The 22,280-nt window shown below is 37.0% G+C and overlaps 1 protein-coding gene across 2 annotated transcripts in view; it reads left to right on the top strand.

The window, feature by feature from the left end:
* The window catches only part of LOC123963189 (gamma-aminobutyric acid receptor subunit beta-2), a 72,501-nt gene extending 55,041 nt beyond the window's left edge, over positions 1-17,460 (top strand). Inside the window, exons 6-10 of one of the 2 annotated variants that reach the window (XM_046039831.1) lie at positions 4,862-4,999; positions 6,965-7,117; positions 13,201-13,445; positions 14,329-14,469; positions 14,870-17,460. In XM_046039831.1, the coding sequence (XP_045895787.1) occupies positions 4,862-4,999; positions 6,965-7,117; positions 13,201-13,445; positions 14,329-14,469; positions 14,870-15,217 (1,025 nt within the window). In that variant the 3' untranslated portion in view covers positions 15,218-17,460. The remainder of the gene's footprint in view (positions 1-4,861; positions 5,000-6,964; positions 7,118-13,200; positions 13,446-14,328; positions 14,470-14,869) is intronic. The other variant, XM_046039832.1, reaches the window with a different exon arrangement.
* Positions 17,461-22,280: the final 4,820 nt, after the last annotated feature.

Here is a 22,280-nt window from a genome sequence, read left to right as displayed (position 1 = left end):
AGGAATGTGAGTATTAATATGACTGGGAGGGGTGGATTCATTTAGGCTACCATATTCTCCATCACCCAGCCAGGTTTCAGTAAGACAAAATAAATCAATATCATAATCTGATATTAGTTCATTTACTAGTACACCTTTAGAAGAGAGAGATCTGATGTTTAAGATTTAACTCTCCTATTCGTTTGCACTATTGCTCTTGTGGTTTTAATTTTTATGAGGTTTTTATGCACAGCTCCTCTTCTGTTTACCTTTGATTTAAATAATTTCGATGGTCGGGGGACAGACACCGTCACTATAGGATTTTCACTAAGTAACTCCTGAAATGGAGGAGCAGAGAAGTGTGTTAGACTGCGACTCTGCGTAGGGTTTTGGGTGGGTAACTGCTGAAAAAGAAGGGCAGAGAAGTGTGTTAAACTGCGACTCTGCCTCCTGGTCTCAACTCTGGGTTGTCATGGATTTGGTCCACTAATAAACTTGGCCAGGATCAGAAAAATTATCTGTGCCCAACACTGTGACATGAAAACTTTAGAGTGAAAGTGAAGTGACGCAAAATTGCAAAGTCAGCCTCAAATACGTAAAAACATTGGAATTATACAATATGAGGACCGTACCAAATCATTGACTCTGATATGAGTACGGTTGCACAAAAGCATTCACTTCTCTTCTCTACTGGAAGTATGTATAAACAGGTTTGAGTGCAAAAAGAAAGCTCATGAAATGGGCAAACTAGAAAGGGTTCATCCTCTCCGGAGAATGATTGTTCTAAATTTGCTGTAAATATCCCTTTTGATATATCTTGTGTGGAAATTTTGTTCTAATGGCACAATAGGAAAGATCAGGGGGTCACCAATAAAATGAGCTTTCATCCTCTGGGGACGATCTTCTGGACTGAATACAGCGACTCAAATTTAAATTTTGAATCTCAAGCAGAGGAGGTGATTCAGTCAAAAGTTTTACTACTTAAGAGATGTATCCAAAATTAAGTTATTTCTGTATGCCCCTGACCTGACCTGCCTTTATTTCATCCCATCTCGACTAATATAATTTCCTTATACTCTGCACTTAGTAGAGAGGCACTTAATCGTCTGCAGTTGCTTCAAAATGCAGTTGCCAGGCTTTTTACGGGAACTAAGAGTAGACAACACATTAATCTTATTTTACCATCCTTCCTTTGACTACTTATTGCCTTTGGAATACATTTGGAAACTGTATTGATTACATTTTATGTCAGGTGATAATGATAATGTGATATGATTTCCCAAACTGTACTGTACATGAATGTTTAGGAAATACTTCTTTTTGAGAAAGAAAAGATATTTCAACTAAGTGAGCACCCAACTCCACTTTCATCCAGAGGAACAAGAGATGTCAGAGTGTGAGGGTGTTGAAAGCAGCCACTGAAGAGTCTGTTTTAATAATTCACAGCAACTAAATAGGTCACACAAGTATTAATTAAGCAGAGCAGGGTATGGGGGAAGGAGAAGGAGAGGGGAGGTAGAGTGAAAGATGGACACATAATGGTATGGTTCTGACAGAGAAATGACTGAAAGGTAAGAAGGAGGGGAGTGTCATCAAATGAACAAAAAATGGTGGGAGAAAGGGAGATAAAAACAGAACAAGTCAGAGAAAAAGAGTGGGAGAAACAGACCGGAGGAGGAAGAGGAGAGGAGAAAGAAGGTGTGGTATAACGGACTATATTGTATGCATTAATGGATGAAACAGCGTGGGAGTTTCCTCTAAATTATTCTGTCAAACATGCTTTCATTCTTCTATTAGCCCAGCCCCATCATCACCGCCCTCCCACACTCCCATACTGCACATACTCATGCAAATCAAGCATGTTAATTCACTTTCTAGCTGCTTAATCTCCCCATCATCAACATTTGACAAAGTAATGGTCACACACACTAATGCAAAAAAGAGAAACTTTCACGCATGCAATCAAATGATATAACAATAATCACTCAGGCACTCGACTAACATGCATGCAAATTCACATTCCAGAAAGCATGCTGTTGTAACAACTGTTTAAACCATCACATATGATTATCTTGCATGTTGAGTTTCTAAAAACAGTCCTGATTATTGTTTAAGCTCCTGCTTTTACTATGGCTGTTACCTAAACCTAAAATGTACTAGACATGCACATTGACTGGGAAGTTTTATCAGTTTTATGGAGACTACAATATTCAGTAGCTTGTCTTGAGCAAGTAAAGTGTATTCCTTGTCTTGTCCTCCTACCTCTCAGAGCAAGTTCACACTCCGGTACACTCGTGTTTTCATAACTGTCAGAGATAATCTAGCACTGCTAGCTTGTTATGTACAAAATATAGCATCCAAATGGTGTTGCACTATAGGAATTACCTTTGTGTCACTTCTCAACCTTTTTGTAGCCCTAAAGAATGACAAAATGGAAAAGCAATAATGCAATCCGTGTTTCAAAACAAGCTTGGCTACCATAAATCTCAGGCTTTTCTTTTTACAGCAGTCTTCCATAGTTATGATGAGTTGTGCTGTGGCACAGGGAGGCTTCAAAACAACTTCAAAGAAGCATTCAAACACACGCACACAGATTCACATGCTGATAATATTTACCATATTTATGTCTTACTTTGCAAATTGCTGTTTAATTTGAGTTTCCCACAGGTTTAGCTTGGCTTTAACGGTGAGCCAAGCCTTCCAAAGAAGTGCACTAACACCAGCTGTCTGTCCCTCCTCGTCTCCTCATCTCCTTCCTCTCCTGTCTCTGTGACCAATACCCTTATGCCTTAAAGTCGGCAGACATGACAACTACACCAGAGCAGACAGTAGGCAGTGGACCAAGAGTCACGTTTCATGGTCTAATGAAAATGTTCTACTTTCCTTCTTGTCTTCAGCTGTAATTACAGAGTACCGTGTTATTTAATCATTTATTGCACTTGCCCACTGTCCGCTTTCCTGTCCATGTCTCCACCGATTTGGGCAAAATGAGAGCAAAAGAGCGAGTAGCTTTGGTTCAGATTAATATTAATGGACTTGCGTCTTGTCCTTTTGTAGATTTGACTGAGTTTTAGTGATGAAAAAGGATGCCAAGCCTGGTTATTTAATCATTCTTGGTCTTAAATAATTTAGTTGTTCATGGGATTGAACATAGTAAAGTTGACTTGTATATATTTAGTCCCATATATGAAGTATTTCCTCAGCTTCTTTATGGAATGTTAGCTCAACATGATTTCATTATTTATAGTTTTAACAAGTTTTTTTTTATTATTTAGGTATTGTCATGAAGACAGTAACAAGACATCAGCATGTGCCTTGTGCATGGGTACCTCAGAAGCTGATGTTGAGGTGTACTCGGGGTTGAGGTTGTACTGGGCAGCTGACTTTGTGTAACTACTTGAGTACAGATGAATCAAGGTTTTAAAAAATTCACTTCAGTCATGTCATGTTGAACTATCACAAGTGAGGGGTCAAAAAGGGTCAAGAGCATCCAAGCAGAGCATTTTGAATATAAAATAATAATAATAATAATAATAATGGACAATGAAATTCATATTTGGTACTTGTCAAGCACAAAAAGATTTTTGACAGTTTCATGGCAATTAGATGCCAGGTACAATGACTTCCATTCATTCTCGCCAGTTTAGTCCAATTTAGCTAACGTCTGTTCCTTTTAATATACAATATAAAAGTAATTGTGGGATAAATAGATCTGGCGCCATCTAGGTCAGTAAGCAGTAGTAGCAAACAAGTAAATGTATTCAATGCATACACAAAAATAGGATATAAGAGGCATCCTTTTCTTGTGGATAACCTCATATTTTTTGTCAGTGAATCTGCAGCCAATTACTGTGTCTGCTGTCAACAGAATGTAAAATGGTGACAAATTCAAACTGAATCATGCTAAGTGACTGTATGCATGGTTCAAATTATGGGAGGAATTAGGACCCTTCTAATTAGGGCTTGGACCTTGAACTTTCCTACCTTCAGAGTTTCATAATTAGCTGCTTAAATGATCTTTCATTAACATTATAAAATGTCATATTTTATCTAATTGTTAGCCAAAACTGGTGCTTTGGTATGAGCAGTGAGACTGAGGATTAGTTATTGTAGAGATGCATTTTGACACCAATATAGAATTTCAAGTCATATGTGTGTCTTTTTACAATAAGCATGACATTTGTTTTACTCTAGGATTTAGGAATTTTACATGGCTAGATAAATCTTAAAATCCAGGTTTGTTATTTCAAATGTTTTCAATTCATAACACAATAATATCATTGCACTTTTCATATAGAGCAGGTCCAGACCATACTCTGTTTATTATTTAGAGACCCAACAATTCCCAATTCCCCAACAATGTATGAGTACTGCTTGAACACAGATTACATTGCAATCACAGTCAACATGATCAGGAGGAAAGATAGGAAGATACTTGCTAAAAAAGTTGAAACTTAAAAGAATTAGGAATTAGAGATGATAATATAGACTGTATTTTATGATAGTGTCTTTTGTTCTGGTTTAACATTGTGTGGGTCTGTTTGAGTGTAAATGATGGTCTGACTTTCTGGCGGTTTTGCTCTAGAATTTGGTGACCCCTGACTACAAAAGTTGTTGTGTGGTATGGGGCACTCATCAACTGGTGTAATAAATTTGATTTATCATTATCTACAGTCTCCAGACATTAGTTACAAGCAAGGACATTGTAAGACATGGCTGCGCTGTAATGGATTTCCTTTATGACTTGGAAAAAAAGTTAACGACCCTGGTTGTCATTGTTTAATTAAAACCCTGGCTGTATGGGATCCAGATGGGACTTATGAACAAATATACAAACCATTAACAATCCTCAGTAATTCCTGTTCTCTGTACCCTATTTCAGATGGTTACACTACAGATGACATTGAGTTCTACTGGCGAGGAGGAGACAATGCTGTGACGGGGGTGGACAAGATTGAACTGCCTCAGTTCTCCATTGTCGATCATAAGCTCATCTCCAAGAACGTCGTCTTCTCCACAGGTAATATTAACTAACAGGTTGAGCTGCAGCTGCAGCAGGCAGTGACATGAATCACACCAGTCATAAAAGACATCAAGTTAAGCTTACTGTATGCTATCTGAATGTAAAGGGTTGAACAAACAGCAACACCAGTACAACATAATGCACTACAATCTTATCAGCCCTGAAATAATTATTATCTTTACATGCATGTAAAATGTTTCTACATATATACGCGCATGCTTAACTGTAATTACTTTAAAAAAACTCTTTCCTTATTTTCTGTCTCTAAGGGTTATTTAATTTCATTATGGTGCTACAAAGAGGGCAATATGGCAACTCATGAACATTTCAACAGACTCATTTCACTGTTTGCACTTCACTGCATCCACTAATTTCCAGAAATGCAAAATGGTATGCGAAAACCTGGGAGACAAAAGACACCATGACTTATTTAACAGCAATAAATAAAAAGAATGCTGTCTGATAACAATGAAATATTCATCTCCTCTGCATTTTCATTTTCATGAATTTGTCATGCAAGCAAGCACATGTAAGCGGGACAGCGGCTCTGCTGAATACAGTTTCTTTTATATGGTATTGAATGAGAGCAGAACAGAAATGCAATAAGAACATAGAGACTCCACCAATGAGAGGACTCGTTTTGTATGCAAGGGTCATACATTCCACACAACCCTATTAGTAACATAATGTGATCGCATGTTTGTTGTCCATTAACATGCATGCTAGTAAATCTACCCAAGTGTGTTCCTGCAGTGTGTGTGTGATTTTATTGCCTTATAGAGATATGGTAGACAGGGGATTCCCTTTAACGTGCCATCTATTGCATTATGGAGGGAGCGACCTGAGGGTCACTCAGAAATGTAAACATCAGCACAAGTGCCTGGGCATTTATCCAAAATAAGTCATGTTTCACTCCAAGGATAGGCAATGTCATTGTTGTCCTTATGAATAATAAATATTCACTGTTGCACCTCTGTCCTGTCATTTTTTCCCAAGCTATTTTTCTCACTTCATAAAGAAATTATTTAGTGATTCACTTGGTGGCTCATGCTGACATTAGCTAACTGAAAAACCAGGTCTAAGTGGTGACATTCCAAGAGGAACTGAGGCTGGTGGATTGTTGGTGCTATAATTAAAAGGACATATCTTCCTCCCCCACACCTCTTCTGTTTTTGCATGACTTTCCACTAACCTTCCACTGCCTTTCCCCATTCAGTTGTAACGCAACTTAAACCAAAATACAGCCAATTCCCTACAGAGAGCAATATATGTGTTGATACAATTTGCCCGTATGTGGGCTTATATCAAAGAGAGCAGAGATAAGCAAAAAAGCACCATCAACAGACAAATTGTGAAACCTCTTGCAATATAGTGAACAAACACAGGCAGTGGAAAACAGATAATTCTGGAGCACTGATGCTTCACTTCAATTCATGGCCTTTTACTGAGTTCTTCCACAATGTACAAATAATTCAATAATTTGTTGATTTCTAGGATCTCTGAGAGAGACTTCTTTCAGAAAACCTTTTGATTGCCATTTTAAAACAAATTGTGATTACATTTAATAGCAAAGGCAGAAGTAGCATGATGTCAAGACCACAGTGGAGATTCCAACAGTCAATTTTGGTTTAATCGTCTAAGCAGACATCCCCTAACTTTAAACCAGTAAGATTTAGTGCCTATATTCAACCGTACCTTCCCCATAGGGGTGGCAGATGATAAACCATCACTACTTTGTGATAAATTACCTGCTATGTTGTTTTGGTAGGAGGACTTGCTGTCTGCAATTATGCTGAGGTTTGGGGTTATCCCAAAATATACACTGTAAGGGAGAGTTATCTCTAAAATAGCATAAACAGAAAAAGTCGTGGAAACCTGGCAACTGTGGCAAATATTGTGGAAATGTGTCAACAATCACTGCTTCTGCTTGCTTTTTTTATTTCCCCCGTCCGATCTCTGCAGGTGCTTACCCTCGTCTGTCCCTGAGTTTTAAGCTGAAGAGAAACATTGGGTACTTCATCCTGCAGACATACATGCCTTCTATACTTATCACCATCCTCTCCTGGGTCTCCTTCTGGATCAACTATGATGCCTCTGCAGCCAGAGTGGCTCTAGGTGAGGCCTGCAATACAAATATAGACAGATAGACAGGACACGTTGAAACAGAAATTGACACTTAAAAGAGGATTGCACTGCAACCAAAATAGACTGACCAGGGAAATCCAAGGATAAGCTAAGCATAGATTTCTTCCCCCAATTACACCATATAACATTCACTTGAAGGGCAAATAGAGATGAGAAACCTTGGGGTGACAAGTTGATGAAAGAGGCAAAAGATTTACAACATATTTCATGTTAGGTCAGGCAAGAAAATCTGTCACAAACCTAAATGTTGAATATATTGAGAACGGAAAAAGCATAAGTTTGCAGAAGACCTGTTTGACTTATGTCCAATATAAAATACAATGTCATTTGTCCTACAACATTCATCAACATGGATGCAATTTTTAGTGCTGTGAATGCCACGACTTTTCATTTTAAGGAATCCTGTTCTTCACATGTTTCATCATATCGTAATTTGTTTACCTTTATAAATTTATTTATTTATTACTGTGCTTTCTGTCGTTAGTAATTCCGGCATGATCCTTATACAGTCAAGAAAGCAGAAATGCAGTACGCTGATCCACAACTACCCTATGTTTCACTTCTGTAACTTTTCACTGTGGGTGTTAACTGGGTCAAATATCTTTCCCAGTATAACAAATATTGCTGTATCCCACAGACATATGATGGTTTGATTTGTTTCCACTCGGATTCAACAGCCTCTGTGCTTTTCTAGAAGTCAAAGCCCCCCACCCCCCGTCATCCTCGATTATGTAAACCCCATGTAGCCTGTGAGGTTTGTATTGAGCCTCTAGCTCTGTGTTTATCGGAAGCTCCCCCTGCCTTCTTTTCACCAAACTCCATCTACCCTGCTTCATCCATCCTTCTACCCATCCCTTGCTTTAGTCGACAAGGCAATTTCGCTGATTGACGACTGAGCTGCATTTAGAGATCCGGGGGAAAGACATGCATGGGATTTAATGAAAAAAAAAAAGGTAATGCTCCATAATGGAGGCAGGTAAGCAGAGTTGGTAAATGTTCAGTGACCCCCCAATCTACACTATATTCAGGAACCACTTTACTCTGACCTGGTTTCGGGCATTAAAAGGGGCCTGTAATGGCTGAATCACATGGCCACTGTGCTGCAGAAATCCTTTGTTGTTATTGTTAAGTCCTTGCAGCAACAGCTTGAGAAAATTGCCTGAATCCTATTTTGAGCAGTGGTCACCTGACAGCTTTATGACAGCTGAATGATAATTTAGTAATTGTTTACTGAGACTCTCAATAGAAATTGCCTTTAATAATCACAGTGTGGTGCTTTGAAAGTAGAATATACAGGTGCATGGGGGAGGATTCTTGTTATAGGAGCTGGGAACACAATTATTTAACCATGCATGTAAAATCATATTTAAGCTCTAGAATTGGGGCTTTCATGCTATTTATAATTCCTGCATATAGATGATACCAGAGACACACGATTGTAAGCACAATTACATCCATTAGTCAGTGCTTTGCTAAAACAACAAAAATATGAAAAATCACAGCTAGCAAGGCTTAGCTTGTCACTCATAATAAGCACAAACTCAACACATTGATATGCACAGTCAATCTGAGTAACTATCCCCACAGCTCGCTCTCTGCTAATGACCAAGGTTGACGTTTGAATTTTAAAACACTGCAACGCTTCAGGTACATGTCTTTTAACTTGTTTTGCAATGCATGGTTTTAAGTCATGGTGGTAAGCCCTTCGGTTTTATTGATCCTGTCAGGCTTAATGAAGCACAGACACATGGTATAAAGTGGATCACAAATATGCCTTACTGTAGAAGTATTACAATTGCCACACATTCAGTCAGAATGTGTAGGTTTCAGTTAATTGTTGCTGTTGATTTAATAAAAAAGAGAAATGCAGTAAGTAATGCAAGCAAATTTGTGAGTGATCACCCCACTTATATGTGGTTATTACATAAATACTTTCAACTGCTGGAAGGAATACTTTCTTTCTTTCTTTCTTTCTTTCTTTCTTTCTCCAAAATTAATCACATATTTTAACATTTGAGTCTTAACATACTCAAAAACTCACTAAACTTTGCACAAAATTCAAGGGTGGTAAATTTTTGTAACAGATGTATTATGTCCAGACCTACAAAAAAGCCTGGGGGAGCGATGCCCTAAACCCAACAGGAAGTCGGCCATTTTGACTTTAACAGCCATTTTTGATGATTCACAGGTTACGTACTTTAACGAACTCCTAGGGAATTAATTGGATCAACATCTAATTTTGGCTGTGCAATCTAAAGGCATTGATGATTAAAAGTTCTGCTATCTGTGAGTTTTCAGCCATGGGCGTGTCTGTGGCATGGCGTCGAAAACCAATGATTCGCCATGAAACAGGAAATTGCTATAACTTCAGTGTACATGCTCACATCTGTTTCAAAATGTACGTGTCTGATAACAGTCTCGCTCTGAACACATCCATATGCTACCATTCACTCAAAGCCCCACTGGCAACAGGGAGTGTCATATTTTATGCTCGTATGTATATTATGTATGTACTTCTATCAGGTTGGCCACACCCACTTCAAAACAGTCTCAGAAGAGACTTAAGACATTTGTTGTTACTTCAATGTACATGTTTGATAAGGATTACACCCTGAATACATCTAAAGGTCAAAATTCAATCATACTCATAGCGCCACCTATTGGCAACAGGAAGTGAATGTTTAACAAAGCAGCCCCCGTGCCCTGTTACACCTAGATGTATGAAATTTCTCAAGCACTTGTATCATCCCACGACACACAAAAAAGCCTTTTGGGGCAATAGCCTAAACCCAACAGGAAGTCAGCCATTTTGAATTTAATGGTAGTTTTTTAATGTTTTACATGGTCTAAACTTTAACAAACTCCTCCTAGGGAATTTGTCCGATCAACTTCAAATTTTTGCTGTGCATTCTAAAGGCATTGGTGAACCTTGATGAAAACTTGAGCTATGAGGGAGTTTTTGTCAAAAGGGTGTGTCCGTAGCATGGCGTTGAAAACCAATGATTCGCCACAAAACAGGAAGTTCTTATAACTTCAAGGTTCAGTGTGTAAGAGTTAGTGGCATCTAGTGGTGAGGGTTGTGAATTGCAACCATCTGTCCAGTCTACCTCTGCCCCCTAACCTTTCAAAGAGCATAGAAGAGCTACGGTGGCTGACACAGCACAAAAGGTGTCTCTTCTGAAACAGCAGAGTGTAGCTGGTCAAGAAATGACGTTTCTTTAGGTATATTTATTAAGAAATTATATTTACTTAATTATTCAGTAAAACTATATGTTATTCTGATTTGGCCACTGACAGACAACATAGAAAATGTAAGCCAAGAGTGTTTAACATTGTCACTGTTTCTGCACCACAGTCCATTATAAACCACATATTAAAAACATTAACAAGAGAAAAACATTAATTCTCTGTGATTACAGATCCTCGCCAAAACTGCCCACCAGCAATAATATCTGGCCCGCTGCCAGATTATGGTGCTTTCATAGTGGCAAAAAATATAAATAAATAAAAACTACTAGCGGTGCTGAAATAGATGTCAGTAATGACAGCAACAGATGCTCAAATAATCACTTCCTCTTTAGTGGTTTTGCCTACAAAATAAGCGCAAGAAGTTTGTTTACTGTTATGCAGTATTTGGAGTTGAACTGAGCTTTTACTTTAAATTCTGAACGATATTAAAAGAGTCTGTACCCTGCTTGACACACCTCTGAAAGAGCCGCCTGAAAATGTCCTCGGCCTAGAGATACTGGGGAGTTGCAAAAGCATCCTTAGGTTGATAGATGCAGAACACGGAAACATTCGCTGCAGAATCCATTTGTTGAAGAGAGAAAAAAAACAAAAAAAGATGCCCCAGGGTGGGATCAAACACTCAACTCTTGGGTTGCAAGTCCTGCGTTTTCGCTTTCCGTTTTCAGCTACTGTAGAAACATGACAATGCAACGTGGTAACGTCCAGGGAAGGGGGTGCCCGCGGTTATGTAGATATAAATGGCTCATTCTAAGGTAATAAAAACAAAATGGTTTTTTATGTAAGGTCTTTACACACCACTGAAAACATAGTAATGGATCGTATATTGGATTTCTGTTGTTAGATCCTCAGAAATATTACATACTGAACCTTTCAGTGTGCATGCTCAGATAAGTAATAATGGCGTGTCCATGATGTGGCGTGTTACTGCGTGTTACATGCTAGATTAAAGTCCCACTTTCAACACATCTACATGCCAGAATTCACTCAATATCATAGCGCCACCAACTGGCAACCAGATGTATGCCCTTTGTGAAAAATAAATTAGATTTACATGACATTTTCACAGTGCCTTCCACACTTCATGTACTGGTACACACATAGTTCAAATTACAGGGGGTATTGGGGTGGGGTGTCTGACCCCCCCTAATTAAAGCTTGGACCCCCCCCCCCCCCCGAAAAGGCAAAAACAACAGTTCAGGCGGGTCTTTCTTACCTGCAATTATAAATAATACAATACATTTTCCATATTCATGCTTTATATTCAAGAAAATTTAAATACAATTTCAGACACCCCTAAAATGGACCGTACCATTTCCTAATTGACGTTAGTTGAACGTCTTGTCAGTGGCAGCTGCTCTAGTCCAGTCCACCGCACCCTGGTGGAGACACTGTAATGTCAGTAGTTAGCTATCTAGCTTATTTAATACATTTAACTTTCCTACCTTCAGAGTTTCGTAATTAGCATTTCTTTTACTTCAAATGTGCTATGTGATGTTAGCTAGCTGATAGCCTCATATCATTTCATTACCACTATATCCATATTTTATCAAATTTTTAGCTAACACTGGTGCTTAGGCATGAGCAGTGAAACTGAGGATTAGTTATTTTAGAGATACATTTTGACAAATATAGAATATATATTCATTATTTCATTTTAAGTCTTTTGTGAGTCTTTTTACAATAAGCAGCCATTTGTTTTCACTCTGAAATTCAGGAGTTTTACCTGCCCAGATAAATGTTAAAATCCTGGTTTATTATTTCAAGTGTATCCAGGTTGTTTCATTTATGTAGCGCCAATTCATGAAAAAAGTCATCTCATTCCCCTTTTTATATAGAGCAGGGAAGAGATCCAACAATTCCCAATTCCCCAACAATGTATGTATAAACAAGTCATCTCATTGCACAGAATAATGCACATGTATATATCTGCAATGTTGTTCTTCTATTCCATATTTATATATTTCTATATTTATTTATGTCGACTGAATGTTTTTCTACGTGTAGCACCTTATCACCACAGCAAATTCCTCGAATGTGTAAAACACTACTTGGCAATAAAGCTCCTTCTGATTCTGATTCTCATGTAGAGCAGGTCTAGACCGTACTCTGTTTAATATTATTTACAGAGACCAAAAATGACCAATTCCCCAACAGTGTATGACAACTGTTTTATTGAACCCAGATTACATTTTATTCACAGTCAACATGAGCAAGAGGAAATGATATATATGCTAAAAAACAGTTGAAACTTACAACTAAAATGATAAGAATTAGGAATTAGAGATGATACTGTAGACTGTATTTTATGATAGTGTCTTTGGTTCTGGTTCAGCATTGTGTGGGTCTGACTTGCTGGCAGGTTTGCACCCATCAACTGGTGTAATGAATTTGATTTATCATCTACAGACTGATGACATTAGTTAAATAACTAATAATAATTAGTTAATAATATTTGTTGATTTTAGTTCACTGTCGCATGTACCTGAGCTGTACTGGGTTTCTTTTATGACCTGGAAAAAAGTTGACCTCCCCGGTTGTTATTGTATAATTCCCACCCCGGACACACATCATATGATTAGGAGGTGTTCTCTAGCGCCACATAGGGGACACAGTAAGTGACATTTCACTCCTTCCTTACTCCCAACCTCCGGCCACTGAGCCCGCGGCCCCGACATGCCCAGACGCACGTCGCGGCGCGAAGCCCCGCCCAACGTTGCTTGCAGCTTTATTTTTTATTTTATTTTAGCATTCTTGATTCACACAATTCCTGTCATAGCGTAATGAATATGGTCTTTTTCCACCAGGTATTACCACCGTGCTCACCATGACTACTATTAACACCCACCTGAGAGAAACCCTCCCCAAAATCCCCTATGTCAAGGCCATAGACATGTACCTCATGGGCTGCTTTGTCTTTGTCTTCCTGGCTCTGCTGGAGTATGCACTGGTAAACTACATTTTCTTTGGACGGGGCCCTCAGCGCCAGAAAAGGGCAGCTGAGAAGACAGCTACAGCTAACAATGAAAAGATGAGGATGGATCCTAACAAGGTAAGAATAGCTTAGCTTGCCTCTGTAGTTTGTAGACCTGCATTTTATTTTAATTTAAAAGGACAGATCTTCCCCAAATTAAGATTATTTTTCAGAAAAATGCATACACATTTACAGGTTCAAGCATATTGTCTACATGAGCAACAATATGCTCACATTTTCAAGTGAAAGAATTTTCCTTGCTTTATGTTCATACAATCACATATTTCCTTTACTTTGCAGGGAAATTTGTATTAAATTATTCATAAAGTTGTCTAAGGAGCACAGAATAATTACTAGCAAAGAAATGTCATCACTTCAAATGGAGGGTTGACCTAATGTTTCCTGCTTTCGCTGTGCCAAGTAGAGTGAGCCTAATAAGCTTGTACTATCCCTGTTTGAAATCTAAATATGAAATGTTGCCAGCTGAAACAGAGAGAAAGAAGGTCTCAGAGCCACTTGGCTCTTTGTCTTAGTAGAAACAGTTGCGTTCACTTTCCCATTTTGTGCTCCCAGCTGACATGAACCAAATGCGTACTAGCAGAGATGCAAAATAGCCACTAAAACATGGCTGCACATGGACTTGCTGACATCAGTTAAATACAAAACACTGTCTAGAATTGAGCAGGAAAATGGTTTTATTAATATCTTGTGACATCAAGTGAAGGAAAAGGAGGAAAAGAAAACTGGACTGATAAATTAAGCTCTCATAACAATATAATTTATTCAAGAGCATTACTAAAAATGGTGTACTATAGTTCATGGCCCCAAGTATTTGCAGTTATGTCAGAACACAATGGTTTTATTATTTAAAAAGAATGTACATTATTACCAAGTTATTATACTCACCTACACAAATGTAACCTCCATCCACTAATTGTCCATTGCTGATGTTTTCTTGCAGTGGCTGGTGGGGAATGTAGTTGGCAGAGATGATACCCTGTATGCAAGAATGAAACAAAGGGATCTTGATGGTCATGACTCGATGTGGGAACCAATCTTTGTGGATGACGCAGCAATTGGACTTGGTGATCAAAAGAATAAGGTACTACAAAAAACTATTTAAACTGCAACTATACATTGACAGCATAAGCTACTACAGTGTCTTGAATTTGTATTATTGATTTTGCCACTTGCCACAAGACGTAAGACACAAACACAAACACAACATTAACATATTATCATGTGTTGCCAAACCAAACATTTACCTGTTTACACATCCACCAGACACAGAATAACATGAGCAACCCTTTCACATTACACATGTTAATTTCACCCACAGTGAATGCATATATTCTGAAGAATATATTTTTATGGTCTCCATCTTTTTGAAATGTTATTTTAATACATTTGCATTTATTTTAGTAAAATGTGATTCATTTGAGAAAAAATTATGTCGCATGGCATTAATACAGTACACAAATTTGACTCTTTTGCTTTGGCAGATGGACCCACATGAAAACATCCTTTTGGGAACCCTGGACATCAAAAACGACATGGGGGTTTCAGAGCTGGCTTTGGGTCTCAACGACCCACGAAATACCATGCTGACATATGACAGCTCAACTCTACAGTACCGCAAAGCAGGGCTGGCCAGGCACAACTTTGGCCGAAACACGCTGGAGTGCCACATGACTCAAAAGAAGAGCCGACTACGGAGGCGCGCCTCACAGCTAAAGATCACCATCCCAGACTTGACTGACGTAAATTCTATTGACAAATGGTCGAGGATAATCTTCCCAACTGTCTTTTCCTTCTTCAACATTGTTTACTGGCTTTACTATGTCAATTAAAAGAAAAAAAGACATCAGTGAGAGCAAGAACAAACAGCAAAATATGTTGCTCATTTCTTGTTTGTATCTGGTTTGTTTTTTGATTTTACGTGATCTTGTAACACTGGGCTGAATTTCTATATTCAGGACTGGATCCATCATATCTTGGAAACCACATTTGCTGGCTAACACGTGAAAACCTTATAGAAGAGAGATTACAAACATATAAGGTGCCTGTTCCTGAGTAATTGTTTAAATTTTACATATTTTATGAGTTGTGTATCTTGCCATTTTTTTAAAAATGTTTGTCTGCATATTTTTATGTTTTTATTATTTTAGATTTACAGCATACATAATTCATTGACAAAATATATCAGTTAGATAGAAATTGACATATTTAAAAGACCGTTTACTTTCACTGACACTACTTAAAAAGTGCTGAAGCAGTTTTCAGGTCAACAGGGTTTTGTGTCAAAGAAACAAAATGTATTGTTACTACAATTCATTTCATACTAATAATAAAAGGGCCTAAAGTTCACAATTTACAATATCATGTTATGTGAAATAAATTTCAGATCAACCTTTTTTCTACTTTAGTACATTGGGAGTACTATATCATTTATTTCTAAGCATGTTCTCAGTTCAAAAGCCTTTTAAATAAGGTGGCAAGTGATATCAACTAAGATCATTCCAAAACTTCCAGGTTTTAACTCAGATTGCACTCAAGAAGCCTGTTGATGGTCAAAAATGGCATAATGTAAAGCAGTATGAAGCTAATACAGCATCATTATTGTGTTCTGTGTCAAAAAAACATAAAGAGAGGAAGAGAAATATATAAGAAAGACAATATCAAAATAGTTGTCTTTAGCCAAACTGGTTTTACTATAAATAATGGATTTTACCACAAAGCAGATACATAGCATTTAGTATAGATATAATATGGCCTTCAAAATTCTATCCTCACTTTGTTGTTGTGAAACCCTGACAAGAAACTACTTAAAAGGCACTTTATTAGCTATGATAATTATTTTGTGGTTCAAGAAGAACACAGATGGGGAAGCTAAAAGGACTCCATTGGTCCATAGAAAGGCAGAGTGCATTAAAAGCACAAAAGTCATCAAATATCAGCTTTTGACATCATTATTTTCTAATGCAAATGATTTTTCTTTTTTTGCCAATTAGTTCATGTATTGTATCTGCCTCCCAAGCCAGAATATTCAAATTATTATAGATTTAAGATCTCTTAGTCATATGTTGTTTCCAGATTGAAAAATGGGTTTGTAATCATAAGACATAGCCCTATATCCAAAATGAACTTATAACAGATAATTACAGATTATTTACTATTGATGCTGTGCTTTTGACTATATGTCCACAAGACAGATTTTATAAGAGATTTTGCACACAAGTTCTTAAAAGCCATAGAGGCTGTACCGTAGTTCTTCTAACACCTGGTGCTTATGGGGGCTGTCTTAAGAGGAACTAATATGACTATGATCACACTTTATGTTTCAATTACAACAAGGTTAAAATGTAAAAATACAACTGCTGTAATACACAAGAGTGTCATATCCCCCTTTCCATAGATTTGCCACACTGTCCGTATGAATGGATTCTGTGTATGCTGAAAAGAGGTCATAACACCAAAGTACCAACTCATTTATAAATGAATGCAAATCTCTTGGAATTCAAGTCTGAGGAGCCAACATAATAAGTTTGTTGGAGTAGCTGTGAATGACAAAGTCTCATATGTGAAATTCTACCGACATGAAAATTGTTGAAGACATAGAAAGGAAGATGAGGTAACTCCAGATACCTTTCAAAAATCCCAGTGAAATGAGAACTGGAGCCTTTCTCTCATATGCTTCATTTGAGTTCACCAAAACCAATGATTGGATTTCATTTCTCCTGGTATACCATTCATTTTGATTGTGGAGGTGAATACATTTATATTCTAATTGTTTAATTAAAATGTAGCCACATATGGTTATGTCTCACTGCATGCTCTGTACAGTAGTAACTCCTCGATATTCTGTTCTGGATCACCTTCTCCTTGCTCACTGAATTGCTTCATTTCATTTGTGCTTTTTGTGTTGAATTCACCTCACAAATGAGCATACATAAGTCTGTAATTACAATTTATAAAACATATGTCTGATTGGTATTGCAAATATAGTATTGATCATGATATTAAAATGTTTAATGACTGTTTTAAGAATGACAAAACAATGCTTTTTAACAAACACTTTGATCCAAGTATTGAAAACTGCACAAGTAAATTGTTATGTTTTGTTTTGGGTTTTTTTTCATCATCAATCAGTACAACAACAATTCTTTTCATTTTTCTTGTTTTCAATATACCTTTATCTCAAACAAATGTGTTTATTTTGTAAGTAAGTTTAAAAAACCACATACACAAAGGGATCCAGATAGATTTTGAGTAATACTATAAAACTATTATTATTGGCGTGATAAAAAAATTTTTAGAGATGAGGATGAGCTGAACTCAAATTTGGGATCATGTCCCAAAACCATATTCAAATAAGTATGTATATATAAGATCGTAAATAATAAATCATCAATTGGAAGATATTATTCCTGTAAATAAATACCTATGGGCTGTCAACAGAAAAGACAAAATAACATTTTAATATAATTTATACTGTAACATTAAGACAATGCAAAGGCTCATGTGAAATGATGTAAATAATTGTGTCATTTGATCACTTTTTGTTTATTTTTGCTCTGTTTGTCAAAGCACATTTCTATGGTTTTGCCAAAATGTAACATATATTCATGAATGTAGATGATATTCTTTTGCAGCATGTATTTGCTGTAACGTGTCAGCAAAAGTATAACAATTTCTAGTACCAATGATCAGCTAATTACAGCTTAATGCACACCACCTTTTCAACACACACACACACACACACACACACACAGTGAAGAGGCTAGTGATGCCCTTGTATCAGCCCAAAAGTCAACCATCTCAGGTCAGCACAGTTCACATTCCTAACAACACTACTACCACAAACTACAACTTCAAACCCAAGAATTGTACTTAGGAAAAGTACCTTAGTGAGCTTGTCTCAGACATTTTTTTCAGTTTCTTTCTCTGTTCAACACAAGTCCCATAATACTGTATACAGACACATTTACAGTACTTACAGTATGACACACATTTTCAGCATTGGCAGACTCCAAACAGCTAAAATATTTTAAAGGTCATTAAGGTACTAAATCCAACTCAGCCATAGACAAATCTTAACCTACCCAATATAAATATATTTCTTAATCTTCAGAATACTGTATGTGGTATGACATGGTGTATTTGGGTGTGAGAGTGTGTAGTGGATGTATGTCGGCCAGAAAGTAATGTGTTTCCAAAGCACGCCGGCAACTGGCAAGAAAGGTCTGCTTCATAAGTTCTATACTTTGAATATGTGTTTGTACTTCACAGCGCTTTTTTGTTTGATATATTTTTATACTTCTATACTCCTGTGTAAAAAAACAAAACAACTGCAAACACTGTTGTTTGGCAAAACCTTTGTCATTTGGTAAATCCAATTTTGGCAGTTCTCACATTTATACTACACAGAATGATTACATTGTCCTCTAGAGATTTTGAAAACTTAATGACATGTATGCTTATAAAATCATTTCATGATCCCTTGTATAAAGTTAAAAAAAATGGTTTGAAAATTGCTTTTTTTCTTCATTCCTGGAAAGTTAAAGTTTTTGGATATGCAAGGTTTTCATCAGACAGCGTCTTCTCTGGAGAGCAAGGACAGACTGACATCCTAAAAGCCTAAATGACACATCTTGGTGAACGTGTATGTTTGCACACACTCACAGAAGAAGCCTTATCCTCCTGCTGCCCTGGACTTCACTCCAAGGAGCATCAATCCTTCTTACCCTTTCAACACCCTAAACCTTGAAAAATCCTTGTATGTGCCACTCACGAGAACATTCCCTGTAACCCAGACTCTTCTCAAAGATAAGCCCTGTAAAAGTCAGTGTCTGTCTTTACTATGAAAAATCTATGGAAATGAATACATTGTCAATAAATATTGTATACAGTTCTAAGTCTGTGAGTGTTATTTTGGATAGATGGGACTTCACACCAACCATGTTTCCAAGTTCCATGCTAAAATTTGGTTTACTCTGTGTGAGCATTTATATTCAAAAGACTAGTGGTACGCAGACCCATGTGAACACCTAATATTTTATCATACTTGAAAAATCTCACATAACACAATTAATTGGGCTCTTTGCCAACATTTATACAAATGATACAGAGTCACGGCTAAACTGAGAACTCAGACCTTTGTGGTGTTATTTTTGCTTTGTTAACAAGCTTTCATACAATTTTGCTGTGCGTCAGTGAATGAACCATGTATTTTTTTATAAAATGGGGAAAACTTGTAATTTGATACTGACCACATTCTGGCACATTCAGATTTTAAGGCAGTTGTTACATTTGTATGTGATTAGTGGATTTAATACTGATGGCCAAAGTTTCTTTCAGTTTTAAAACAATTTTATTCCAAAGCTCAATAGCTACAAGGTCACTTTTACACTTGCTGGCGGTTTAAATTTTCCAAATCATTGCTCATGCATTTCCATTTCACTTTCAAGGCTTCACGTCACAGAGTTCAGTAATACACATTAAAATGTAGAGGGGAATAATACTTATCTGGAATGGATAGAGATGCTACTGCTACTTAGGTATTGTGATGTGAGCACATTCCTACGAGTCTAACTATGACAAAAAATTTGTAATTATTTTAATTTATGGAAAAATTAATTAATGAGACCAATCACCCAAACATCCTGTATAGGAACTGTTCAAACAAAACTAGCAGTCACACAGCAGATCAACTCTGATCTTTACTCAGCAGAACATTTAGAGCAAAGTTATGTACAAATTTTGTGAATGAGTTTTGCCACTTGAATGGTTAGTCTGACATGACACAGACATAGCGTTTTGATCATTAAAACAATTTCCTTAAGTAACTTAAGTATCTCAGTCTGAGTTTTGAGTTTTTCCTGCACTTTATCCTCTGTTGTACTTAATATGCGAGCGTCGTTGATAAGAGTGCAATCTATGTTTTCATAAAATGTGTTGGGATCACAGGGACCTCATAGATGAAGTTGTTCATTTGTGATCATAAGTGAACTTTTATTGTGAGTCATTGAAGTCAGTTTCCCAGGAATCCTCCAGAAAGTCACACTTACATGTGAAGTCAGCCCATGGAATCAGTTTGCAGCTAAGATTGGTGTGTGACCGTCGACTCCTAACATCACCTCATCAGTAAAATTCGTCATTCTCTCTTTTTCTTCGCTCTATCTGCTGGACACCGGCCCAACAAATATAAAAATAAACACAAACACTCCCCCGGTGCTCCGAGCTCCCAGTACAGGCAGAGTGAGGAAATTTGACCAGTGGTTGTCCAGCTAACTTAGTTAATAACAGCAGCTAGGTAGTTGTTACCTAACTTCAGCAACAAATAAAGCTTGGCCTATCTGTCCATCAGGAAACTGTGAATCACAGAGTTGAGGCAGAGCAGCAGGGGACATCAGAGAGAAAACTAGAATATATTTTCTCCATATTTCTAATAGTTCTCCATCAAATATGATCCAGTTTCACCAAAATCAGTGAAAAAAATTGTTTTTGTACAGTAATCAGTGGGGCCAGTCCCGGAAACACACTGCTTCAGCAGTATTATTTTGAGAAATCTTTTCGTTGGACGCTAAATGAATACAAATTAAAATGGTTTTCCAAATGACAAACTCTTAAATGTCATCAAGAATACCTCCAAAACAACGTTTTTTGTCATTCATGGGCCAGATACTGCCATAGTGGTGACATAATGTAAAGCATATCATTAAAAAAAACATGGATTTTGGGAACGGGAGATGTAGTTATTCTGTGTTTCTCTAAAAATACACTGAGCAGACAACGCATCATTGATACTCTCTTGTCTTCATTTGCCTATTTGGCATTGAAGTAACTAAATGTAATCAGATTATATTGCTTTTATTTTGTGGTACTTGGATTACGTTACTGATTACATTTTTAAACAAGTAATTAGTAATTGTACCGGATTACATTTTTAAAGTAACCCTCCCAACCCTGCTTAACTGTTACATTACTTGGCTAAGCACATGACTCTGTAGCTTTTGATCAACGTACATTGATGTGTTTTTCTTTGTTGTGATCCTTTCTTGTAGGATTATTATCACCATAGTTCTCAGCAATCACCACATGTATCACCTAAACATAAACCTCTTATTTGGCCTGAAACACAACCACACACGAGGAAAGAAGTTCAGAGTTTCCCACTTCATTGTGCTTCCAAGACACACACACACAAACACACCTCTGTCTTCACTATACACACACACACACACCTCTTTGTTCTCTAGTTTAGTGCATTTTAGTTAGTTTATTCTCAGTTTAAATAAATGTTATACACATGTACTGTACATGCTGGTTTCTTCAATATTGCATAAGAGCAAATATATTGCCAACCTGTACTAGAACCTTTAACCAACTAGCTATTAATGGTAATTATTGTTATGGCAATTAATATAATTGTTAATCAGAGTTCCAAGTATATTTCATGAGACTGAATTAGGCAGTTGGCTATTGGCTGTAGTTACCATACGCAGACATTATATAAAAGTGTACTTTAATTTTTTGTAAAGTTGGTAATAGATTGTAGGTTGTTAAATAAAAAATGCCATTCAATGTAATCCAGGGTTTTTACAGAATTTGTCAATGTTAACATTCTGTATGGTGATAGGGTTGAATGGGAGGTAGTTTATAAAGATGCATTTTGTTTAAAAGATATATCTTGTGCTCTACTCCTCTCTACTCTCTATTTCAGAGTGCTGGAGTTCACACATGAATGTGTCAATGAATCAAAGCTGCTCCACATTTTTAACTGTATTTCTTTTTTGATTGGTACTCCAAGTATTAAGCCCTGTGTCAATAGTAGATTCTCATCAACAGTAGTTGTTGCCTTTGTATCATACAGCAAAGATGATTGGCAAAGGCAAAATAGTTAGTTTTGCAGAA

The sequence above is a fragment of the Micropterus dolomieu genome, linkage group LG23, assembly GCF_021292245.1.
Source record: "Micropterus dolomieu isolate WLL.071019.BEF.003 ecotype Adirondacks linkage group LG23, ASM2129224v1, whole genome shotgun sequence".
Classification (NCBI taxonomy): Eukaryota; Metazoa; Chordata; class Actinopteri; order Centrarchiformes; family Centrarchidae; genus Micropterus; species Micropterus dolomieu.
This window is presented reverse-complemented; position numbering and strand designations above follow the sequence as displayed.